At 48.1% G+C, this 26,927-nt stretch overlaps 1 protein-coding gene across 3 annotated transcripts in view; it reads right to left on the bottom strand.

Moving 5' to 3' along the window:
* The window catches only part of LOC146789869 (uncharacterized), a 575,088-nt gene that overhangs the window by 151,323 nt on the left and 396,838 nt on the right, over nt 1–26,927 (bottom strand). For all 3 annotated transcript variants that reach the window (XM_085632224.1, XM_085632225.1, XM_085632226.1), the window contains one exon: nt 21,302–21,430. In XM_085632224.1, coding sequence (XP_085488350.1) covers nt 21,302–21,430 — 129 coding nt within the window. The remainder of the gene's footprint in view (nt 1–21,301; nt 21,431–26,927) is intronic.

Here is a 26,927-nt window from a genome sequence, read left to right as displayed (position 1 = left end):
GAGCACTCTGTGCAACAGGGGTATCGGTGGAAAGGCGTAGGCAAATGTCCTCGACCAGCTTATCCATAGGGCATTTCCCTGGGATTGCTGATCTGGTTGCCTGGACGCGAAGCTTTGGCATTTTGCATTTTGGCGTGTTGCAAATAGGTCTATTGTGGGAGTTCCCCATCTCCGGAAAAGCTTCTCCGCTTCCTGGCCATTGAGCTCCCACTCGTGTGATGCCGAGGTCTGCCTGCTTAGCCAGTCTGCCTCCACATTGTCCTTCCCCGGTAGGTGAATTGCCAGTAGATCTATCCTGAGAGGTATGGCCCATCTCCAAATCTCCTGCGCCAGAGAGGAGAGAGGGAACGACTGCGTCCCCCCCTGCTTGTTGATGTAGAACATCGCCGTGGTGTTGTCTGTCTGAACCAACACCCTCTGGTTGTTCAGGTGCCTCTGGAAGGCCTTCAGGGCTAGCAGGATTGTTTTCAACTCTAGGTAATTGATATGGCGAACCGCATCTGCTGGAGCCCACAGACCCCTCACTCTGAGGTTGTCCATGTGCGCTCCCCATCCCTTCTGCGATGCGTCCGTGGTAATGGTCACTGTTGGGATTGGTGGTGTCAGGCTTCTCCCTGTTGTTATGTTGTCTCTGTTCCACCAAGTTATCTCCTCCTGCACTGCGTGCGTAACAACCACTAGATCCTCCCAACTTCCGTTTGCTTGTGACCATTGCTGTTGTAGCCATTCCTGGAATGGTCTCATGTGCAGGCGTACATTCGGCACCAGCTGGATACACGACGCCATCATCCCCATCATCTTGCTCACAGCCCTCACTGTCAGAGCTCGCCCCTTCCGGTAGAGCTGCGTCTCCTTCAGTAGAGCATCTGTCCTCCTGTCGCTGGGCACTACTGTACTGTTGCGGGAGTTGATCTTTGCCCCCAGGAAAATCTTCACCTGTTCCGGTTCCAGCAATGATTTTCCCCAGTGGATCGAGAATCCCAGATTCGTGAGGGTGTCTGTTACGCGTTTTGCGTGCCTCTCGCACTTCTTGCGTGAGTTTGCCTTGACCAGCCAGTCGTCCAAGTAGGGGTAGACATGTATTCCCTGCCTTCGTAGGTGTGCCGCTACCGCCGACAGACATTTTGTAAAGACCCTTGGTGCTGATTTTAATCCGAAGGCCAGGGTTGTGAACTGGTAGTGTTCCTGTTCGATGTTGAATCTTAGAAGGCCCTTGTGCCTTCTGTTTATTGGGATGTGAAGGTAGGCATCCTTGAGGTCCACGGTGACCATGAAGTCCCCTTCTCTTATCTGGGGCAGTACCTCCTGCAGCGAAGTCTACCTTCGGAACCACGAAGTAGTTTGAGTAGACCCCTTTGTTGCGTTCTCTGAACGGCACTGTCTCTATGGCTCTCTTTTGTAGGAGTTTCCGCGTTTCTTCTCTGAGTATTGCCAGTTCTTGGGCCGATCTCTGTCTTCCCTTCGGTTTCCTGTTTGGAGGTCTTTTCTCCAAATCTACGCAGTATCCGTACTGCACGATGTTCCGTATCCACTTGTCTGTGGTTATACGCCGCCACTCCTGAAGGTAGAACCTCAATCTTCCGCCTACTGGTGTCGTATGCTCGTAGGCTCTTGAATCTTCTCTTCCCCCTGATGATACTTTTTTGCGCCTCACCCTTGGGGTCCTGACGAGGGTAGGCGTCCTCTTGCATGCTGAGTCACTTCGACGAGGGCTGTTCGCCCCCTCTCCTCCTTTGGCCACGTCCGTTCCCTCTCCCGCGAAAGGACTGGCCCCGAGGCTGATATTGCCAGTTTTGCTTCTGCTGACCTTGTCCGTGACCTTCACCCTGCTGACCTTGTTGGAACGTCTGGTGCGACGTCCCCTGCTGGCTTCCTCCCCTACCGTAGGGTCTCCTCGAGGGATTTCCTCGCCTCATTCCCCTCAGCTGTAGGGCCCCCATGGACCTCGGCGTTTCGTTTTCTTTTTTCAGCTGGGTGAGCTTCTCGTCCACTGTTGCTCCGAACAGTGTCTCTCCGTTGAAGGGGGTGCCAAGGATGTTGTTCTGCACTTCCGGTTTGAATCCCGAGATTCTTAGCCATGCATGCCTCCTCTCTGTGACCCCTATGGCCATGAGTCTTGCTGAAGTCTCTGCCCCATCCAACGCCGTCTTTATACAGGAGTTGGCGATGTTCTTGCCTTCGTCTATCAGGTGAGAGGCTCTCTGGCGGTATTCTTCGGGGAGGTGCTTTACTAGCTCCCCCATCTCATCCCAGTGCTGGTATTGGTGTCTATTGAGGAGTGCATTCGAATTCGCCATGCGCCAGTGCATTGCGGCGTTCCTCTCGACCTTTCTTCCTGTGAGGTCTATCCTCCTGCTCTCCTTATCCGGAGGTGGGCCCGAAGTTGCTGGTACGTTGGCCCTTCTCCTGGCCGTGGAGGCTATGATGGAGTCTGCGGTCACGCTACCCTTGATGTAAGGGGGGTCCAGGGAGGAGTGCTTATATTTCTTCTCTGTCCTGGGCGTGATCGACCGGCAGGTCGCTGGTTCCTTGAAGGCTTCTCTCCCCTGATTCATCACGCTTTGTAGCATGGGGAGGAACTGGCTCCTTGTCTGGATGGGGAGCAGTGTCTCGACGAGAAAATCGGCTTTCGGTTTCTCCTCGTCGAGTTTGACGCCGAAGGCCATTGCTGCGCTCCTGACCACCATATTGTACACCCCGATGTCGTCGGGTGGCGAAGGCCTCGAAGGGTACGTGTCCACGGGCTCCTCCGGGTTTTCGGTGTCGAGATCGTGCCATTCGACGTCGTTGCTGGTAGATGCCGCCGAGTCGTAGAACGACTGTTGGTCTTCTTCCTCGGCTTCTCCCTCATAATAGGGCTCTTCTTCCTCTTCGAGATCCCTTGTCAGCCCTTCGGCGTCGAATTCGTCTTCGACCTCGACGACGTCCGCCGATGAAACCGTTGGAATCTTGAATTCCTTCATCCTGGCGTCGAACTCCTTCTTCCTTTGAAGGATGTTCTCCATTTCGGCCTCGAGCCGCCTCTTCTTTTTCTCCATCTCGGAGATGCTTTCGGCGTCGACCGCGGGTCTTTTCGATGAAACTTGCGCCGACGTCGAATGTTCTTTCTGCGTCGATCGGCCCGTTTCCTGGGATGTTTTCGACGACCCTTGCCTTTCGGCATCTTTCGGCACCAGGGAGTCCTTTTCTAAGGGTCCGCTCGGCCTCTTGTCCATGGTTCCCCCTTTGGTCGTCGAAGTTTTCGGCGCCGGGGCTCCCTTCGTGGACTTTGACTATGTTTTTCTCGAGTCACCCTCGTGTTTTCGAGGTACTTTCTGTTTTGCGCTCGACGATTCTCTTACCTCGTCTTCTTTCTTCTTGTCGGTCTCTACGACCGTGAAGTTTTCGGCTGTCTCGGCGACGTTGTCCTCGTCGTCCGTGGAGAGGCCCAGATCGTAGAGCGTCGGGGCCTTACCCTTGCCATCCATGCTGGCGTTGGCTCTTCTCTGCCGCTCTCTCACCCTGAGTGTCTTCGGCGCGAAGACTGAGCAGGCGTTGCAGTCGATACTCTAGTGATCGACCGGTAGGCAGAGGTTGCAGACCGGATGCTGGTCCTTCTGCGTGAACTTGTGGTGGCAGTTTGGGCAGAACTTGAAGATCGTCGAAGAAAAAGGGCGCTGGTCCTCCTTTCTTCGCGCTCCTGATGAAATCTCTTCCTTTCCTGATATCTTCTAGTGATTATATCGACGAAACTCGCTTTTCTTCCTTCTTCCTTCGAGTGTAATTCTGGAGCTTCCCGATGACGATCCAGACCCAACGGCGGAAAAAAGAATCTGAAGATGGCGCCCCAAAGGTGGGACTTCCGCAGGAAGCACGACGACGTCACGGGAGGAGCACCAAATGGTGGACGTCGACGCCCACCTGGGCTACAAAAAACAAAAAAAACAAAGAAAAGACTACGAATCCGGACCCAACCACAAGATCGCGGAATAATGCACAGCATAGTGAATCCAGAAAGATTCACGCTGCAAAACTGTCGACACCCAACAACAAGAAAACCAAACAAGCATTGGCATAGCTAATAGGTCTCGCTTTTGGGACCTTATAAGTGTTTGGTTATCCAGCACAATATCCTTGGTGCAACAATATCAACTGTTGCATGGCTAAACACTTATAAGGTCCCAAAGGCGAGACCTATTGGTTATGCCAATGCTTGTTTTGGGGGTTTTTCTCGAGCGGCCGGCAACTGCATACTGGTGTCAGACTGCTCACTTTCTCCTGCACTGGTCGCTCCCCATCCCTACCGTTGTTTTATATTTATTTTATATTCTGCGTGGCCCCAGTAAATGTATACTACTACTCAGCCGCTTTTATTGCTGTAGTGCTCACCAATATATTTATTTACTTTAATATTTTAAAATGGTTGTCGGCTGTGTTGTCATGGTGAACTACAAACAGCAACAAGCAATTGGTTTCGCACCGTAATATTTTTAGTGCCATTTTTGTGTTAAAATTGTTTAGATTGGCTGGTGTTGGAAGTCATAAGGGTGTGCAGTGATTTGCTTTGTGGGTAAATATGTCTGGAAGATGTATGCAAGCTGTGAAGCTGTATCGGGGGCATGTTTGAGATGGAAGTGTGTTCCTTGAAGAATCCCTAACTGGACTACGAAACCGCCTGCAGCCTGGACATGCCCTTCCACAAAGCTGGAAAGGAAAATAAAGCTCTTGGCAGAGGGCCTGGGGACCGAGGAACTTCAGCAGAACAGGGATACTGTAAAGAAGTGACCGAGTCCGGGAAGGTTTGAGGGCAGGACCAGGCGGTATGGAAAACTAAAACATGAGCAGATGTCGGTCAGAGTGAGGAATTAAAACAAGTTAAATATGGCGAGCCACCGTTATCAAAGTAAAAGCGCGCATGGTGTACTGCAAATAAAAACAATGGCCAGTACTGTAGCCTCAAACTATATTTATATATAGTTATAGTGAGTTTTGATGGCCAGGTGGCCTTCTCCGCACCTCTCCCTATGCCGATCGCCTAGTGTCGAAATGACAAGTTCTTCTGCTAATGGATGTCGGGGTGTGTTTGTGTGAGAGATGGAGTGGGCGGGCGGGGCTGTTTGCTTACTACTTAAAGCATGTCTGCCGAGACCCCGCTAAAGTGTAAGAGACAAATCACGTGCGAACCTGCACCTCGCGCCCCGGGCGATATGTATATGCCTATTCTATTGATGTCTCTAACTCAATTACTAGGGAAGCCCTCCTTTTGAAAATGAATGGAGGCAGACTTCCGGTCGAAGCGAGTGCCCTAAAATGCACTCTTCTGTGTGTGTGTGTGAGATATGCAACAAGGTACCCCCAGAGGCAACCCGGCATCTCATGCCCCTGTGAAGCTGCGCCTGTCACTGACTCCTGAATCAATACCGATCTGATGCTGTGCGTTACATTACAAGTGCACTACGCTCGGCAGATAATCTGATCGATAAATATTGGAAGCTGCAAGACCTGTCGAGAGGTCATGTTTACTTCACAGCCTGGGACGCCAGTAGATTCTGGGCCATTCAAGCTCCTTTGTAATAGTTACTGGAAAACAACTGTAACGAACAAGTTACTTACCTTCGGTAACGCTTTTTCTGGTGGATACAGTATCTGCCTGTGGATTCCTCACCTTGTGAATATCCCTTGCGCCAGCAACATTCGGAAACTTTTGTAGCAGTCCACGCTGATGAGGCCGAAGACGACGTCACAGAGACACGGCTCCGCTCGCGACTCCGCTGACGTCACCGGCTCCATAAGAAGACCTCGTCGGCGTGATGACGTCAGTTCCGCCCCTTTTTTCCGTGCCTTCGAGGCACACGGACGGACTGACAGCAATATGTACATAAACAGTATACACAGTACACAATATGCATATCAACACACTCAGTGTGGAAAATAAATAACAAAACAGAAATACCAGTATAGAAGGATGGACAACGGGGAGGCGGGTGGGTCAGTGAGGAATCCACAGGCAGATACTGTATCCACCAGAAAAAGCGTTACCGAAGGTAAGTAACTTGTTCTTCTGATGGATACATCTGCCAGTGGATTCCTCACCTTGTGAATAGATTCCACAGCAGTCCCCACTCCCGGAGGAGGGTGTCCACCCTTCTATACCAGAAAGTCCTGAAGGACGGAACGAGCAAAGTGTCCGTCCCTCCTCACCTCGGTGTCTAAGCAATAATGTTTTGCAAAGGTGTGGAGGGAGGCCCAAGTTGCCGCCCTACAAATGTCCTCCAAAGGAACACCCCTAGACAAAGCAGACGTAGAAGACTTTGCCCTGGTAGAATGAGCCCTCAAACCCTCCGGAGGCTCCTTACCAGCTAGGGAGTAGCAGATCTTGATGCATAGTACAATCCATCTTGAAAGGGTGCGCTTGTGCACCGCACGACCCTTTCTGCAGCCAGCAAAACCCACAAAGAGCTGGTCATCAATCCTGCAGTCTTTTGTCCTGTCCAGATAAAAGCTCACCGCCCTCTTAGGGTCCAAGCGGTGAAGTCTCTCCTCCTCCTTGGAAGGGTGTGGGGGAGGATAAAAGGAAGGAAGGGTAATGGACTGCCCTAGATGGAAGGGAGTAACCACCTTAGGCAAAAATGCAGCCCTGGTCCTAAGTACCATTCGTTCAGCATGAATGGTCAAGAATGGGGGTTTTGAACTTAGAGCTTGAAGCTCACTTACCCTCCTTGCCGAGGTGATTGCAACGAGGAATACCGTCTTAAAAGACAACAGCCTCAGGGGACACTTGTGCAAAGGCTCGAAGGGAGAACCCATGAGATAGGTTAAGACAAGGTTCAAGTCCCATTGAGGCATAACAAAGGGAGTTGGAGGAAATTTGTTTACAAGGCCCTTTATAAAACGAAGAACAATAGGAGACTTAAACAACGACGGCTGATCCGGCAAACAAAGGAAAGCCGATAGAGCCGATAAATACCCCTTCACTGTAGCCACAGCAAAACCCTGCTGAGCAAGAGAAAGGGCAAACTGTAGAATATTAGACAGGCGAGCCTTCAAGGGATCAATGGACCTCTCACCACACCAGAGAACAAATTTAGACCACCTATATGAGTAAATAGATTTGGTGGAGTGTCGCCTGGCCGATAAAATAACATCCACCACATCTGGCGGGAGAGAGAAAGAATTCAGGTTGCCCCGTTCAATCTCCAGGCATGAAGGTGTAAGCTCTGGAGGTGGGGGTGTAGAACCTGCCCCTCCGACTGCGAGAGGAGGTCTGCCCTCAGAGGGAGACGGAGCGGAGGGCACGAGGAGAGGTGGAGAAGATCTGTGTACCACACCCTTCTTGGCCAATCCGGGGCGATCAATATGACTTGGGCCCGGTCTTGGTGAATCTTCCTCAGAACCCGAGGAATCAAGGGTATGGGAGGTAACGCGTAAAGGAGTCGTGAGCCCCAACTCAACTGGAACGCGTCCCCTAACGCTCCCTGCAACGGATACTGGAGACTGCAGAATGACGGGCAGTGCGCGTTCTCGTAAGTGGCAAACAAGTCCACCCGAGGAGTCCCCCACGTCCGAAAGACATGACGAACCACCTCCGGATGGAGCCTCCACTCGTGGTCGGCGGAGAACTGTCGACAGACTGTCCGCACGCACGTTCAGAACTCCGGCCAGATGATTTGCCATCAGACAAATCCGATGGTCCTGAGCCCAGGACCATAGACGCAGGGCCTCTCTGCAGAGACAAAGAGACCCCACTCCTCCCTGTTTGTTTATATACCACATCGCGGTCGTGTTGTCCGTCAGGACTTGAACAGACTGACCGCGAAGGGAAGGGAGAAAAGCCTTGAGCGCCAAACGTATCGCCCGTAACTCCAGAAGGTTGATGTGAAGCAACCTTTCCTCTGGAGACCAAAGACCCCTGATCTCCAGATCCCCCAGATGAGCACCCCACCCTAAGGTGGATGCATCCGTTATCACTGTTGTCACCGATGGAGGTAGATGGAAGGGCTTTCCTTGGGACAGATTGCCCTCCACGCTCCACCAAGATAGATCCGCTGCAGTTTCTCTGGAGATCCTCACAGACTCCCTGAGATCTCCCTTGTGCTGATACCACTGCTTGCGGAGGCACCACTGGAGCGCCCTCATGTGCCAGCGTGCATGGTTGACCAACAGTATGCAGGAGGCGAACAGACCGAGCAGGCGAAGGACCTTCAGAACTGGAACGACCGCTCCGTTGTAAAATAAAGGAATCATTTCCTGTATGTCGAGAATCCTTTGTGGAGGAGGGAATGCTCGACACACAGTAGTGTCCAGTACCGCACCTATGAACAGGTTGCGCTGAGAGGGCACCAGGTGAGATTTGGGCACATTGATCGAAAAACCCAATCTGTACAACAGCTGAGTTGTATCCTGCAGATGGCACAGCACCTTCTCCGACGACTCCGCCTTGATCAGCCAGTCGTCCAAATATGGGAAAACCGAAATTCCCGATCTTCTGAGATGGGCTGCCACCACTGCCATCACCTTTGTGAAGACTCGAGGTGCCGAAGTAAGACCAAACGGGAGGACCGCAAACTGATAATGTTGCGACCCTACCGTGAAACGGAGATACTTCCTGTGCGACTTCAGAATGGGGATGTGAAAATACGCATCCTGCAAGTCGAGCGACACCATCCAGTCCTCCTGATTCAGCGCCTGAAGAACCTGAGCAAGGGTGAGAATCTTGAACTTTTCCTGTTTCAGGTAAAAGTTCAGGATTCTGAGGTCTAATATCGGACGCAATCTGCCGTCCTTTTTCGGGATCAGAAAATACCGGGAGTAGCATCGCTGACCCCTCTCCTGCTCCGGGACCACCTCTATCGCACCTTTCTGAAACAACTTCAGGACTTCCTCCTGTAGGAGAAGACGGTGGTCCTCCGAGCAAGCCCCTTGGCAAGGAGGGTAATTTGGAGGGAATTCCCGAAAGGGAAGGGCAGACCCATTTTCCACAAGATCTAGAACCCAGAGATCTGTAGTTACAGATTCCCAATCTTGTAGAAAATGGGTAAGCCTGCCCCCCACAGGACCAACATGATCCGGAATGTCGGATCTAGGGCTGTTTTGCGGTGGTGGGAGGGGCTGAGGAAGAGGAAGAGGAGGAGGAGAGCTGACGAGAGCCACGTGTGCGACCCCTGATTCTTCCTCTGTAACCTCTGGACGAGGAACTTTGCTGCTGCTGCTGCTGCTGCTGAGTCTGCCTATAGGTACGAAAGGATGCTCTTCCAAAACCTCTGTACCTCTTAAAAGACCCTCTCGACTGAGACTGGAGTCCCAAAGATTTAGCAGTTGCCTTGCTCTCCTTGAATCTTTCCAGAGCAGCATCTGCCTTTTTCCCAAATAGGCCAGACCCATCAAACGGTAGATCCAATAAAGTAGACTGTACATCCTGAGAGAACTCCGACGTTCTCAACCAAGCACTTCTCCTAGTTGCAACAGACGACCCCATGATCCTTGCAACAGAATCTGCAGTGTCCAGCCCACTTTGGATCACTTGCCGCGCAGCCGCCTGAGCATCAGCCAAGATGTCATTAAATCCAGATCTATCATCCTCAGGCAATTTCGGCGCCAGTTTCCTAGCCGAGTCCATCAGCGCGTGAACATAGCGCCCCAAGAGACATGTGGCGTTAGTCGACTTCAAAGCCATGCTGGCTGATGAAAAAACTTTCTTAGCTGACTGGTCCAGCCTTTTAGCCTCTCTATCCCCAGGGACCTGTGGAAAAGCCCCCTTAGACTTTCCAGAACAAGCTGCTTGAATCACCAGACTCTCAGGTGACGGATGGGATGACAAAAATTCAGGATCTCCTGGGGCCACTCTGTATCTCCTTGCGATCGTCTTTGAGACCGCAGGAGCAGAAAAAGGTTTGCGCCACGCCTCCAATACAGGCTCCACAATGGCCTCATTAAAGGGAAGCAGAGGCTCTGATACCGTTGCTGGAGAATGCAGCACTTCAGTCAAAATATTTGACTTAAACTCTGTTGTAGGAAGCTGGAGATCAAGCAACTCCGCAGCTCTCCTTATGACTGCATGGTAGGGTGCGACATCCTTGGATGGCTCATCAGATGGCGGAGTAATCTCCCACTCAGGAGAAAGGTCCAAACCACTAGCTTCCTTAAGCTCATCAAAAACCTCATCCGACTCCACCAATTCGCCATCCTCCGCCTCCTCTTGAAGGTATCTCTGCTCCTCAATAATCCTCTGAGTCTCCCTCCTGGAGCGAATTCGAATCCTCGGCGGCGCCGAAATCGACTCCGACGGCGCCGGTGCCAGTGGAGCCATCGGCGTCGAACGTGGATCCAGCGGAGCCTTCGACGTCGAACGAGGTCGAGCCGGAGCCGGCGAGGATGGAAGCGGCGTCGACGTTCTCGGAGCCGGAGGATTCCAAGATGGCGTCGCTGGATAAAATGGGTAGAAAGGAGCCTGAGGATACACCTGCGGCACTCCCAAGTTAAAGGCCAAAGGACCCATCGGACCCGTAGGTGCACCAGGGGCATACATGGCACGAGCAAATACCCCATACATCGCATTTAAATAATGCGAAGGGTCCTGACCTGGCCCAGGAAAGGCAGGATACTGGTCAGGCCCCACCGGACTCGGGCCAACCGGCGCCGACGGTGGATTCAACGGCGTCGCAGGCTCACCCGGGGCTTGAAGTTCTTCCGGGGCCGGAGATGGAGCCGGAGCCGGGGATGAAACCGGCGTCGGAGTCCAGATCGGAACTGGCGAAGCCGGAGACAAAGGGACCACTGGAGTCGAAGGACCAGCCGGTGAACCCGGCACAGGAGCAGGAGAGACGGAGTCCCTTCGACGCCGAGCAGGTGACTTCGGCGCCGTACTCTTGTCAGAATGACGCCGAGAGGAATGCCTTCTCTTTTTCTTGTGCTTCTTAGCTCTCGAAGCATGCCCTGACGTCGACCTCGATGCCGACCTCGACTTCGATCGAGACCTCGATCTCGATTTCCTCCTCCCTCTCTTCTCCTTCTTCATCTTGGCAATAAAGAGTTTTGCCTCCCGTTCTTTCAGAGCCTTTGAGCTCATTTTACAGCAGCTGGTACAGCCGTCCACATCGTGGTCCGAGGATAAACACCACACACAGTCCTCATGTGGGTCAGTGATGGACATATGCTTGCCACACTCCCGGCAAGGCTTAAATCCAGACTTCCTCGATGACATTTTCAAAGAAGACAGGAAACAGCAATGAAAATACACAAAGTATCCACGACGCTAACAACAGCGATTCCCGAAATCCGTTGGCTTCGACGGCGCGGAAAAAAGGGAACTGACGTCATCACGCCGACGAGGTCTTCTTATGGAGCCGGTGACGTCAGCGGAGTCGCGAGCGGAGCCGTGTCTCTGTGACGTCGTCTTCGGCCTCATCGGCGTGGACTGCTACAAAAGTTTCCGAATGTTGCTGGCGCAAGGGATATTCACAAGGTGAGGAATCCACTGGCAGATGTATCCATCAGAAAATATAGTTTTAAACTCGACAACAGGCTTGACTTTCCCCCAAAATGAATTCTCCAGAACTCTCAAAAGAATATCTATACATTGATTCAAGTTCCTCAAAAGGCTCTTATTTGAAAGCAGTTTTACAACAAGCATTAGCCGCGGGGTCAAAGCGAAAGTGATCGCGGGGGAAGCACGTGAGTGGTGCACGCGCAGCAGTAATCACACCATATGGCGCCTCTGCTCAAGCGCGCGCCCGCGCACATGCACTGCAAGCTTTGGCCGGTGGTAGCATTTTTTGAAGCCCTTACTTAAAGTCTCGCCAGACCAGCGCAAGCGCTCTGTCAGGCAAGACCTAAAAAATAGAGAGAGAAATTAGACTATAAAAGGAGAGTTCTGTATCCAACCGCTAGATGGCAGAATAATGCAAAGTATGTGAATCCAGAGAAGATTCAAGCCCCACAATAATAATCCACTGGTATTGTGTCTTGAGATACAAAGTTAAGGTTGCTAAATGATCCAAAAGAGAAGTATATACCAGAGTAATTTCCATCATACATAACATGTATGATAACATACCCCTCTCACAATTTATTACACTCCACTCTGTAGCAATATCGAATGCTAGGTTTTCTGGCCTCTTTCAATACCTTCAGGCACTTATCAATATTAAGACTAAGGTATCGAAATTCTATTAGGTCAATATTTATGACGTGTTCTTAATTGACCCTGAATTGATGGATATATTCACTCCTCCCTTCATAACGAGTAGTTTGGGATAGACATTAAATTTCAAGTGTGGTGAAATAGACACCTCACTATTCCTGACAATATCCATCATGCTCATATTGGTGTGATCACAATATGAGTCACTGCCACAGAAGATGTATGTTTGTAAGTAAGTAATAGACTTGTATTGCACAAGCGTAGCTGGAGAGTAATGTAGCACTCAGATAGTTCTCTGAATGTCCTGTTCAATATGTTGAACATAAATTGTGAAAAAGCATACGCAAATGACTTGTAGCAAGTTCTGCCTAGGGTGTCCCAGAGTGGCTACTGGTCAAAATATGGTGTATTGTGATTGTCGCTTTAACTGGCAATACTTCCAGAACCATACAGGCTACAGCAGGAGTGAAGACATATTGTGTCTTGGTCCCTCTGGTCTGCACCAATGTGCACCAAACATGTACGGGGTGGGGTCTAGATGAAGCAGGGTTACTCTTCTTGCTCTGTGAAGGCGATGGAGCAAATTCTCAAACCAGATCTTTTTGGTTATCTCAAGGGCAACTGGATGGGGCAACCTTCTGACTGGTCTCAGTTGATCGAGCTATCCTTGTGTGGGTTCTTCTAGTCAGATTGTGCATGTCTTCTGGGGGATGCAGTTTCTAAGCTTGATAGGCGCAGTGCAGCTCTTACAAAACTGGTTAATTTCTCCCTCTCTTGAAGGTACAGCAGCATGGAGACTAACCAAGACTTGGGCCCAATCTAGAGCGAACATCGCAGTCCTGCAGTGATTCTTCGTTATAACGCTGGTGTTCAGGACCCAACAGAATCATGATGATGTCAAAGAAATAAAAAGTGACTGAGGTGTCCAGTACCAATCCAACTTTGGCGGTCCAGGCGCCTGCTAGGACTAACTAGTGGGATTATCACATTCACAGATTTGGGGAATTGTCTGGAACTGAGGAGCATTCTGTTGTTTCTTGCCAGATTTTGTGTGCTTCCCTGCTCAGTGTCCACAGTCTGACCAGCAATGACTGACTCGTGAGAATTGTGTATTCACATCTGCCTGGAGGTGTGGTGCTCACATGCATGGAAGTTTACCACATTACAGAAAATGGGCAAGGTGCACATTTTCACCCACACAAGGAAAACCTACCTTAGAGAGAAAATGGGCAGGAAATCTCACTTACCTACCAGGTACTTCAGGTTTCCGGTTGAGGGTCAGAGAGTGATGTTTAACTTGGATTTCCTAATCTACAGATGCACCCTAACTCAACACCAAGGACCTACCACTTTGTGGTGAACACATGTGGTCCAATAGACACCACCACTCAACAATACATTTTTACACCACAGAACCACATTAAGGCACCGTTCATACATGTCTCAGACATAATGGAGAGCAGGTAGTCAGTCTCATGCAGGTAAACAGGCCGGAGGCCCTGCCTGGGTTACGAGGTCAGTAGCAATTCTTACGAGGAATAGGGTGTATTTTGGGTGACTCTTTACACCAAAGCACAGTTCTGAACAACAAAAACCACGAATACAGGGAGTGCTTCCAGTGGGTAGCCTGATTGTTGATCTCACTGAGGTTGGGGAGGGGAGGAGTGCAAGAGAGGACATGTGGTTGTCCAGAGAAATATACAAGGAAATACGACAGATTTCCATAGCAAAGCATAGCGCTTTCATTCAAACACCGTCTAAATGTGAAATATGCTGGAGCTCCAATAGCAGGGACACCTCCTTTGAAGAAACTTAGACTTTCTTATTTCTCTTGGCGACTGTTGGTGCTGATTTGTTCCAGGGCCGAAATCTCAGACACAACACTTGCAAGCAGAAGGAAACACTCCTTCCAGCTCGAATCTCTTCAGCTCAAAAGGTTCTTGTAACCTGCCCGCGGTGATCTGTATGAGATGTTTCTTGGTTGCTGAATGCATCTTTGCTTTTAAGGTTTAAGTATTTTCTATCAATTTAGAGGACAATTGCTTCTGGTCTTTTGTTTGGCCGCTTCTCTGTCAAAGGCACTTTTGGTAAGATTTAGAGGAGTCCTCTGGTCTGAGGATAGCCCTCGCCTTGGCACACTAGTAGCTGATTTCGGTGTAGCTAATCAAGGGACATTAACCTTTTAGGAGCTATATGTGACTCAGCTCAAACAGTGCAACTTCATCAAAACTACTACCGTTTTAGATCATAAAAGATATCCAACAATAAAAACATTTAAAATAGAGTTAACATTCGAATAAAAAGCACATGACATTTTGAGAAGGAGCATAAATAACAACATGGTGCAAAATACAATTCATTCAATAGTTCTATTATCCCCAGCCTCAACCTGCTTTATATGTCTTGCTCGAATGTGCCACATTGCTCTTAAAAATTTAGCTACCGCAAACACAACCGGGGGCGAAAGATCTGTTTTTAACACTCTGTATGCATGTAGATAATGCCTAAGACCCAGGTTCTTAAGAAGGGGAACAAGCCATTAATTTCTGGGTCTACGGTATGCTTTACAGAAAAAGATCATATGTAGGTCATCCTCCCGGGTTTGGGTGCATAGTGAGCATTGCTCTGATGAGGGGGGATTGGACCACTGCTTCGTAAATGACCCAAGTGGGAGTGAGCTATGTCTCCACTGAAGGAACAATTTTCTGATGAAGACCGGGCTGATATTGTCAAGAACACTCTCTTGGTGGTACACATCTTTCATTTTAATAAATAAGTTAGTAAGAGACCCCTCCTTTGTAGCCCCTATAAGTTTTGATAATTTAAATTCATAAAATTCCTTTACCAGGAGTTTCCTAGGGATCCTACAGCACGCACTCCCTGGGTTTCGCCAAAGCTCCGGCCGTCCCAGATTCTCACATGTCTTTTTCAGATAGGATAACCATGGGATAGGAGCGGCTTTTGGCAGAGTTAAAATCTCTTGTAGTTCAGACCTATATGTTGCAAGTTCTGGCCTAGCCCACAATCGACGCCAGAAAGTCAGCGGTTTGAGTGCCAGCTCTTCACTAATGGGTCTCAATCCCAGGTCCAGCCTCAACGGCAAAAGAGGTGTACTTGTTGGAAGGGCTGCCAGCTGCCTAATAAAATTGTTTTCAGTGACTAGTAAGTTCTGTGTAGAGGTGTGGCCCCACAGTTCCCCGCCGTATACTACTGCCCCACGCGCTTGCATTTTATAAATTTGTAGGGCTGGGGTCAAAGGTTTAAAGGACAAAGTATTCTTCAACCTACAGATACCTCCAGTTAATTGAACAAGTCTCAAATAGGCCTTGTTACGATGGGTGTCCCAGGACATTGTTTGATTAATGGGGACTCCCAAATACTCAAATGTACATACTCTCTCCAACTTCTGAGTGCCTATGATGGGATTAGGCCGGGTGGAATTTGGGGGGTTGAGAATCATGTATTTCGTCTTCATTGCATTGATCTCTAGACCCCGCTCAGTACAAAAGGTCGAAAATCCATCTAAAATTCGTTGAATTCCCATGGGGGACTTAGACAGCAGCAGGGTGTTATCCGCAAACATAATAGCGGGCACCCTGCTGCCATTGAGTTTTGGTGCGTCGGAGTCGGCCACCCTCAGCAGGTGGTCGATAACCCCGTTGACAAAGAGGCAAAACAGGGTCAGAGCGAGGACACAGCCCTGTCTTACCCCCCTGTCAACCGGAAATCTATCCGTAAGTACCCCATTCCTACCGCACCTCACACGTGCAAAATTTCCCATGTGCAGTCTTATCAAAATGGAAAGGATATCTTGCGGTATGGCCAGTCCGCCAAGACGGACCAGAGTCTTGCTCTTGGGACTAAGTCGAAGGCAGCACGCAGGTCCACGAAAACCGTGTACAAGCTGCCACCCTCGATTATTGCGGTCTTCCAGTAAATAAGGTTCAAGCGGAACACCTGGTCCGTAGTCGAAACCCCCTTCCTAAATCCTGCCTGATAGGGGCTAAGGATGGAAAAGTCATCAATCCAAGTTTGGAGGCGATGAAGAATCAGCCTACCAAACAACTTCTGGGAGACATCTATAAGGCTAATGGGCCTGTAGTTAGCTGGGAGCAGAGGTGACCCCTTTTTAAAGACCGGCACAATCTCTGCGCCCAGCCAAGTACTAGGCACCTCCATGCCCCCAGAATAGCATTAAACATAGACAATAGATATGGTGCCCAAACATCTGGTTCCTGTTTAAAGAGATCCCCGGGGAGGCCATCCAAACCCAGAGCCTTGCCAAGGGGTAAGGCAGAAATTGCTGCTCTAATTTCAGTCACCGTAAAATGGTCTCCAGAATGACATGGTGTTACAGTGGGTGGTAATTCACCGGGGACCCCAGCCTCCACCCTATAAAGGGACCAGAAATGCTCCTTCCAGGCTTCAGCTGAGATGTTAGGGTCTATAGCCGATGGAAGATCTTCTGAGCCAGTATTTACAATTCTCCAGAATTTGCGGGAGTCCCTATTGGCTAATGATTTAGTAAGGTCTTCCCACTTCTCCTGATCCCACTCAATCTTAGCGTTAAAAATCAATCCCTTATACTCCCTCCTCCTAGCCTTGATCTCAACTCGGCTATTGCCTTCCTTAATGGCGATTAAAAGGTCTGATTTCCCCTTACGGCAAGCAACATTATACCAGGTCTGGCGATTAGTGCCCCCCCCCCCTCTTCTTAAGTGGACAGAAGAGGACTTCAGCCAGAGACTTTATCAAGTCATCGTGCGCCAAACGCAATAACTCATAAGTGTCTTTGGCGATAGAATTTCCCATTAAAGTACACACTACCTCCAAAATGGGGATTACCCTGGAGTATAATTCTGCGACTTTCCCTTGATTAGTGGCAAGCTTTTCCCATCTAATTCTCCTTCTGTTAGACGTAAGGACCAACCCCGTTGATGCAGAACCTACCATGACCTTTCTTCCCACTAGACCCGGGATCTTATATTGTAACTGGAGCGCATTGTGGTCGCTGTCCTCCCTTGTAATTACCTTAAAGTCAATGATTAGCGACCACTGGGAGAGTTGGACCAAGATATAATCTATTCTTGATTCCCTACCCTGTTTATTATACGTCCACTTTGGAGGGATATCAGAGTTTACACGGCCATTACAGGCCCGCAAACCATGCTTAAGTGTTAGGGCAGTGACCTGGACCGCAAGGGGTGTCCAAGCTCTAGGTGGGATAGCATATGTGGGAGGAACCAACCAAACGGCGTCCTCGTCTCAAGAGGGTCCATCCACTAAGCCCGGTAGAGGCTCAAATTTTGAATTCAGATCTCCCCCCACCACGAAGGGTATTGTCCGGGGAAATGCTATCGAGAAAGGCTGAGAGTTCATCCATCGTCCTCGATTCTTGGGTGATATTAACCAGCCTTGAATAGACATTGACCAGGGCGAGCCTGGAAGAATTTGACCATTCCAGTATCACGCCGAGGATGTCCTCTTAATGGGTGAGGATTCGTGTAGCAGAGCACCCCAGATCTGTTGCCACCCAGATGATAAGGCCTCCCGATGGCCGCCCACGACCCCCCCACCTAGCTGCCACTGAGAATGCTGCGAAACCTGGGCGAGAGTACTCCTCTCTCGCCCAGGTTTCTTGGAACATACAGATATCATTACCTTCCACAAAGGAGGCCCATTCTGGGGAATCCAGCTTGTTCCCCAGACCGGCCACGTTCCAAGACAGTATCTTTAGATGTGGAGGGCTGCTTATTTCATAGGGAACTGTGGGGGTATTTTCACCCAGGGTGGCCATAGATCTGATGTGTTGTCGGGGTTCCTCCCTATCAGCTATAGGATGGTTAATACTAGGTGGGGGGACTATTGCCCATGACTCGGGGTCCTTAACAACACTAAGCGCCTCAGACTGAGCTACCTTGGGGGAGTTTGACGTTAGACCAACTGGGGTATCATTTCTCCTCTTGGGACCCTTAGATGAACTGGTGGCCACCCCTCCACTCTCCTTGTGTTGTCAATCCACCATGTCCAGCGAACTAAACCTGTTAAATGTCGGAAAATAAACAGGCTGCTGGACACCATGAGAGTAAGCATCCCCACACTCTCTAGCACCCCATCCCCTACCCCTCCTAGGAACAGTTTGCCATCCATCCCCCTCACCCCCGAAAGTCTGCGGTGGATAAAAGAATGACAATGGTAGCGGCTGGATAGATGTGCCTTGGTTATAATGCGGCCAGGAGCATATGTGAGAAACTGACCTAGGTTCCCTAAAGTTAATCAGCACACAATCACCATTAATGGTTTTTCTTGAGTTGCCCAGCCATGGAACCCTTCTTACCATGAGTACCTCAGCAGATACTCCTCGCGGGAGAGGTCTATTAGTGGTAAGCCAATTAACAACCTTGTTTCTTAGTGCAGCAACAGGTTCTTTAGAATCCTGCTTAAGCTCTGGCACCCCTGCTAAGATGACTGTGTAAGGGGCCGCCTCTGGGGGTAGATGCACCGGCCTAGGCCTTTTGGTTTTCGGGGGGAGAAGTTGTGTGGGTGTACTTTTGGTCTCTACCAGAGTAATGGAAGGTATCCCCACGGTGGACAGTGAGGCTACCGGACGTGTGACCACCGGCTGCGATTGTGGGGATTTCACTTGTGGATTTGCTCCCTCTAGGGGGGGTACAAGTGTGGCCTCCTTAGTCATGGTTCCCCCTCTACCCATATCTGCCCTATTACCGGACTTGAGTGTGTCAGCTAGTTTAACAGTAGCTTTGTCTATAGTCACTAATCTTGCCTCAATCTTTATCAGACGAGCCTCAAAGGGGCTTAATAAAGCCCTCATAAGAGTGCCAATATTATGTAAGGTTAAGTCCTCCTCTGTATTTGTGCTAGGGCAGGGGTTCTCTAGATATGTTAGGTGCGGATCTGGATTTGTAGCAGATGCCTCATGGGGTTTGTCTTGCACGGAACAATTTATTGTGGGTACATCTCTCGTATTATTCCCAGCTCCCTGGTTATGCTTCGCAAGTTTAGCCTTACGTCCCCCTGGATTATGAGCCCCTCTTTTCCTCTTTGAAATAGCTCCCTCCCGTTGTCCCTGTGCTGCCCGGCTTTCTTTATCAGTGACAGGGGTATTATCTTCCTCAATGGCCGAAATAGGGGGTAGGGTGTATTCCCCAATTTCCCCAATTTCTCCAGTGACTGAAAGTATACATTCAAGTCTATTCTCTGGGGTCCGTGCCTGTGCTATCGTTCCCATGGATGATCTCCTAACCCACTCGATTTCTTGTGAGATACGTCTTTCTAGGACAGTGATTTCATCAATTAACAGGTAACCAGCTTTGGCGAAATATGTGTCCAAAGTACCTTTAGCCGGTCCAGGACCCAGCGTGGTTTTGCTACGAGTCTCACTGGCGATCATTATCCCCAGTATCACGGTGCGGATCGGTCGAGCGCTCAAACACCAAGGGGGGTAGCCCGGTCCCGGTCTCTTCCGTTCTCTAACGGCCTCAAACGGCCCGCCCTTTGCCCGGGCTTAGCCCCGGGCGCTCCCGCGCGCTCCCGCGCAGCATAGAGCTAGATCGATTATATAGGGCGGGGTTAGGGGCCGTGGGCGGAGCAACAGGGAGAGCGGACCAGGTGTTAGGTGTCGGTCGAGCAGGGACTCCTGGGAGATGCAGTCCCTGGTAAAAGGCTCGCAGCCCTGATGCAACCTGAGGCCACAGACCACCACTCCTTCAGGCGGATTCAGCTGACTCTGTCCCCACACAGCGAAGCGGCACCCGCGGAGCGGGTGCGACGAGGAATGGAGGTGAGTTTTGATTCAGCAGCAGACCTCCTGTTGAACTAGGCTCCTCACAACGAAGGTTTTGGCAAGTGATCCCACAATAGCAGGGCAAGCAGGTGTTTGAAATCCCCTCGGGCGGGCCGTGGGCAGAGCAACAGGGAGAGCGGACCAGGTGTTAGGTGTCGGTCGAGCAGGGACTCCTGGGAGATGCAGTCCCTGGTAAAACGCTCGCAGCCCTGATGCAACCTGAGGCCACAGACCACCACTCCTTCAGGCGGATTCAGCTGACTCTGTCCCCACACAGCGAATCGGCACCCGCGGTGCGGGTGCGGCGAGGAATGGAGGTGAGTTTTGATTCAGCAGCAGACCTCCTGGTGAACTAGGCTCCTCACAACGAAGGTTTTGGCAACTACTACTCTGCCACTTCAGCATACAGCATTTGTGGATCCTGGCACCTACTCTACAGCACTTAACTATGAATATCTGCTCAAGTGTCTAAGGCTAGGAATTTCAGTAGTAGAGCACCTGGCCTCCCGATGATTGGTTGCAGGCCTTGGTTTCATACTCAGTGCCCATCTATCCTTGAGAACTGCCCATGGTACACTGTGCAAAACTTGAAACAGAAAACCGTACATTACCCAAGGATAAATTGACTAGTGCAATCAACACATTATCAGAAACAAAAACATTCTTATATATCCTCGTTCATTGTTGATTACCGCCAAAACACTCTTGAACTCTGACAACCTTGAACTCTGACATTAAGGTTCGGTCCCCGGCTACTGTCCACACCGAAGGCATTTCTATTCTTAATGCCACCATATAAAACAATCTAAAGAGACCACTGATGTGCGTCATTTTGTCTAGCACCAATCAATGTCATAATGTGGTCTTATGATATACTTGTCCGTTGTTGACATTCACTGTAACTCTTTTACACACAGAAGATGAACTTTTCCAATGACAACTAATGGGGAGATGCATTCAACACATGTGGGGCCAAAGTTTTGACCTCAGTGGAAATGACAATGGTGGACCCCAAAGACCTTTGATATCTATTACTCAGAGGGAAAGGACCTCGCGCCTGCCTAAAGCCCTAGAAAGGAGAGATAATAAAAGCTGGGCTTTGAAGTCCACTGTATATTCCCAGGATTCAGAAAGGGGCTGTAGTTTCTGGGAATAACACCAAATATATAACAAGGGGAGAGACCAAGAATGCCGGGGGCTAAAGAACCTCTGTATAACTCCAGGATTCAGACATGACCTGACAGTTGAGGGTACAGAAGCTCCCTCAATATCCCTGAGCGACTGAACAAAGAACGCTTGACAGAATGAGGAATATCTATGTACAGGCTGAGTCTATTGGCAACATTGATATCTGCGTGGACAGGCAGGAAAGCACTCACCATGGCTTATGGATTTAAGCTCCACTGTCTTCGGAATCTTCTCCTCAGGTTCTTCAGTTGCACACTTCCAGCTAATTTTGGATTTGAAGAGTGTGTTTACCAGTGTGGACTTCCCTAGACCACTTTGACCTGCCATGGAGAGAAAAGGAGATCTGGTGAGTGCAGCAAGAAGGGGGACACTGATAAGAAGCACTGAGCACTGTCCCGCAGCAGACACCATGCACAGGTTGGGGGATACTGCCAGTGTGGAAAGTGACGTTACATTTTCTCCAGTGTATCTTCAGGAGGAAGTACTACATGTTTTAAAGAAGTGATTAGATCCCTCCCTTTGCATGCCAGGCCGTGATATTGCCTTTGAGGGGAATGCGGCGACTACCACAGAGAGGGAAACTCTGGTTTGTCACTGAGTGGCAAGGTTTAGCTGCTAACATGGTACAACCTAGAGGCAGTTGTACTACCCTCTAGGATGTAACCATGTCCTTCCAAACATTATACTGCAGAGCTTAGAGAGAGTTTTTCTACCCTCTAATATTTGAAGAGGCACGATTAACTCCAGGGCGTAGAAGAGACAATACCATATGTTGGACAAAGATAGCATAAATATCAACTAACCTCATGTGATAATAAAAGCAGGGGCTTAGTAACAACGAAATAGCCAAACAATAAAAAACCCTACGTTGCCACTTTCAGCATTACCTATAATAGCACTGCAGCAGCAAAGTCCGATCCCCCTAGAACAAGAACTTTCTCTCTTGATGCCACCCACTCAGCTACTCACCTTTCCATCATTCCTTCCTTTCTCCCTTCCATCCATTCTTTTACCCATCCATCCTTGCATAGTCCATCTTTTCACCCACCTATCTTCCATCTACAATTTCAACCTTCCAGCTATCATTTCATCTATCCGTCCAGGCATCCATCAGTTTACCCAACCTTTTTATCCATCCTTTCATCGCCCACTCGTTCATCTGTCTTTTCACCCTTCTGCCCACCAAGTCAACCCTTCAACATTCCATCCACCCTTTCAACAATCTGTCCACGCTTCCATCCATCCACATTTCCACCCAGTCAGCCTTCCATCCATCCTTTGACTCATCCATTTTTCACACATACTTCCAAGAATCATTTCAGTCATGCAGTTATCCATCCTTCCTTTCAGGCACTCTCAATTTTCCAACCATTCAATAATCCTTTTGCTCATTCATCATTTCATTCATCTATCCTTTCCCACATTTATCTATCCATCCCTCACCTGTCAATTCTTTCACCCACATCTTTATATTTTCTTTTAAACCTTGCTTCCTTTAACAACTGGACTTGCTTACCATTCCCCCTTTATTTCTTCCTTCTTCCCCCATCCGACTATTTTTCTTCCCATATTACTTTTTCCTTCTTACTGTTCTCTTCAACCTCCACTACTGATATTTGCATCCAACCACCCTCACTCCTTTTTGGTTTCACCATATAGGGCTATTTATGAGAATTGTTCTACAGAAACTGTCAACACTTTATTGTGATCCAGCTTTGCAATCCAGTGGCAAGAACCACCTTTGTACCAGAGTGAGGAATTCACAAAATCAGTAGTAGGCAAAATTGGCGCCTACAAGTGGTCATCAGGAGAGGAGACAAGAAACACTCATTGTAATAAGAGGGGTAATAGAACTGCAAAAGGTAGATGCAAGATGGCGCAGGAGGAGAAGGGGCAAGTTAGTGGTGGTGAAAAGGGACCGTGCAGCCTTGGTTAGAGGGGTGTGGTGGGTGCATTAGGAGAGGTAGAAAGCAAGTGAACGAGGAAAAGGTGACTTTTTTTAACTTAGAATAGGGAATTGGTTATAGTGTCAGACTAGGGATTCCCAAGATTTAGCTCATAATTAAGGATTCCCTATGCCCATGGTGGGATTTACACAAGCCTTCATCTTTCTGAAGTCCAAAAATGTTTATAAATTTAGCACTATAGAACAATTAAACCAGTTAGTGACGAAGTATATACATATATATCAAGTAAAAAAAAACTACTTAGGTATAATACTAGTTCTCTCCTTAACTGAATATCTAAACAGTAGCATTTGGAAAGGTATTTGCTGAGGACCATGTAGCTGCTCTTCAAATACTCTTGAGAGAGGTTTCCCACAAATGCTCAGGTTGCACCCTTTCTCCTAGTTGAGCATGACCTAGTGTTTTCTTCACTATTGTAGAACACATTAGGATTATTCGTACAATCCATCTTGCTTTAGAGGCCTTTGATAATGATTGGTCATATGATTGTAGCACATGAGCCACAAGGAACATTTGATTCTGTCTGCGGTCCTTAGTAGTTTGTAAAGGGTGAATAATCGTCTATCTGACATCTAATGTATGTAGTGTTGTTTCCACAGGTGGCTTTGGCTTTTTTTTTTTTTTTAAGTCAGGCAGTTGAATGGTGTGATTCACATACAAATTGGACACTAATTTATGTAGGAATTTTGGGTTGGTTTTCATTCGTACCATCTACTTATATATTTGAAAGTATAGTTTTTGTATAGTAAGTGCTTGCAGTTCCCTTACTCTAGCTAGAGATGTGATTGCTATTACAAAGACTTGCTTTGGTCTTAAATGCTTTAACATGAACTTGTGCAGCACTACAAAATGTGATTTTAGTAGCTGTTTTAAAAGTGTATCAAAGTTGCACGAGTGGTGTCATCGCTCTTTGACGGTACATTTTTTTAGGCCCTTCTTGGGATCTTTTAGTGGCCGGTAGCCTCAAACGTGATTTTTGGTGTATACCAAAGCAGCCAAAAGATGTAATCTTAGTGATATGTATGATCATTTGCATTCTAGCATGTGTATTATATATTGGAAAATAGTGACCTCCTCTGTCATGTTACCCATTTTTTCACACTGATTTCAGCTGTGATACAGTAAATATTTAGGAGCATAACATTTGTGTGTGAATGGCGTTCTAGAATCTTTCATTACTGGTAAGCACTTTTTGATAGTTTGAGGTGTGAAAATTCTATGTCTTCAGGAATTATACTGCTATGGAGTGCTAACTTGGTTCTCGGTGGTATGTTTTCCCCCTTTGCATTATGAGCATGTTAGTGAGGTTTGGTAATCTTTTCACTAGTCTCTTGGACAGTCACAGGGTGTGAATATCACAGCTGTCTTCCCACTCTGGACCTATTAGAATAATTTGCATCTATGTAGTCGTTCCTTTGTTGATTGCTGCTGGTAGCACTGGCTTTGTGTAAAAGCACAGGCACATTTATTAAACTATTTTTGAGAGAGTGCTTTGCTCTCGAAGAATGTGTGATGAAACCTGGATGCAAAATCTTGGCATTTTGTGTTTTTTTGCTGTTGCATACAGGTTTATTGATGGTGATCCTTAATCTGCAAAGTCGGGTGATATACTTTGTGTTGAAATTCCTTATTAAGTTTTGTAAAAGAAGAAAAATAAATACATCAGAAGAACAGTAATAAATATCAGCAGATTTTGGATTATTAATACTGTAAGAATAAATAACAGCAATAAATATATGACATTTGGTAATAAAGAAATACAAATATAAGAGAAATACACAAATTATCATATGTTAAATATAGGTAAAATTGCGTAACTAAAATTTTTAAATATTGAGAGAAAGGTAGGAGAATAACGTAAAGAATAATAGGATAATGTGAAAGTGTAAAAGATGTGGAAGATGAGGAGAATGGAGCCAGGATACTCAGAGACAAGGAAAGATAAAAGAGGAGAGAAAAAGGTATTGAGCTACAGAGTTGTTTCCCCTAATTTGTTGTATTGGTAGCGATAGAAATATTGTTAATATCATCATCGTTCGATTTAAGGAAGGGTGACCAAGTCTGAAGAAATATGTCCGTTTGATCAAGTAGATTATAGATCACTCGTTCATGTGATGCTATTTGTATCATGGCTACTAACTATTCTTCCTGTGTAGGTGGGGATGATGATTTCCAATGGCATAGTACACATATTTTAGCTGTAGCCAATGCAGTATGAAAAAGGCGATGTTGAGGTTTTGACAGTTTGGGGGAGTTTCGCAGATCATGTAGGAGGATGCTGGCAGGTGTAAGTGGAAGAGATAAAGGCATAGTGGAGTGCAAAACCTTGCCTACATAATTCCAGAAAGATTGTATGTTTGGGCATTCACATGTAACATGAGTTGTATCACAGCCAGGATTGGAGCATCTCCAAAAATTAGTATGTGAAAGGAGACCATCTTTGTGTAATTTTGCAGGTGACCAATTCCAATCATGAAGAATTTTCAATAAACAGAATTTAAGCCTTGCTTCGTGGGTTCCTTTGTGTAGATTTTCCAATATCTGTTCCCATTCATCATCTGAGTATGCCATTTAAAGTGAAGGTTTTGAGAAAGGGGTCGCGAAAAGAGATGTAGTGTGGGAGTTTTGTAAAGACCAAATGTCACTCCTTTATGTTTTCCCCATGTGTTTAGATATAATAATATTGGTGAGTGTTGTAATATCCAGGGTGGTGATCCTAACTGTTTTTCCAAACACTGTTGAAGTTGAAGATATTTTGAAGACTGCTGTGTGGGTATGTTAAATTCCTCTTTTAATTGTGTAAATGATTTAAAGTCGCCATTGTGAAAAAGTTGATCTAGAGAGTGAATACCTGTTTTTTCCCATAAAGGCCAGGATAAGGTACGGCTATTAATGCGTATACCTGTATTTTTCCACAAGGGTGCCTTGTTATGAATTTGAGGGTTTGAACCAAGTAACCAATGCGCTCGTTGCCAAGATTTATGCATAGCTGATATAATGACGACTAGACCCGCTCCCATATAGAAGCGAAAGGCCTGAATCCGTGGATAAAAGGTGTCTTTCTATTTGAACCCATTGTGGAACATCAGTGATCCCTGATAAAAAATAAGATACTTCTGACAAATGCACCGCAAGGGCATAATGTTAGATCGACAGGAGACTAATTCCTCCATACGATTGATAAGCTTTTTGTTTTGCCACAGCAAGGCGAGGTTTAGCTGAGCCCCATATGAAAGTTTAAATCTTGGAGTCTATTATGCTAAGCATGTATAAAGGGATCTGAAGAGGGAGCATGCCCAGAATATACATGAAACGTGGAAGAGTAACCATTTTAACAGCCTGGACCCTACCCCAAAGAGAAAGCCTCAGTATTTTCCATTTTTCAAAATCACGCTGCTGGTGGGTTTCCCTGATTCCCTCTACCCAGTCACTAGCGATTTTGGGCATTCGGCCCGGCACGTTGAAGGCCATGACTTCGGTGGACTGGCACCTAGTTCTTCATCTATTGGGAGCAGCAAGACAGTCCATTGCCTCCTGCTGGAAGCGACCCCACCCTCCTCCCATTGCCGCTTGGTTTCTCCGGCTGTGGGATGTCTTGTCCTTGGAACTACTCACGGCACGCCTCAATCACACAGACACTCGATTTGACCGCATCTGGCAGCCACTTATACGCTATTTCACTAAAACCGAGCACTCCCGCTTGATGCCCCCAGACACTGCGCACCCTGCAGCCCTTCTCTCGGGGTCGGAGGCCGGACTCCCCAGAGCAACCCACTTGAACTGGCAGGCAGGTCCCTTTGCTCCTGAGGTCACTGGCCCCCACTCTAGGCCCTGCCTCCCCCCCAATGGC

This window comes from Triturus cristatus, chromosome 10 (assembly GCF_964204655.1).
Source record: "Triturus cristatus chromosome 10, aTriCri1.1, whole genome shotgun sequence".
In the NCBI taxonomy this organism is placed as follows: Eukaryota; Metazoa; Chordata; class Amphibia; order Caudata; family Salamandridae; genus Triturus; species Triturus cristatus.
This window is presented reverse-complemented; position numbering and strand designations above follow the sequence as displayed.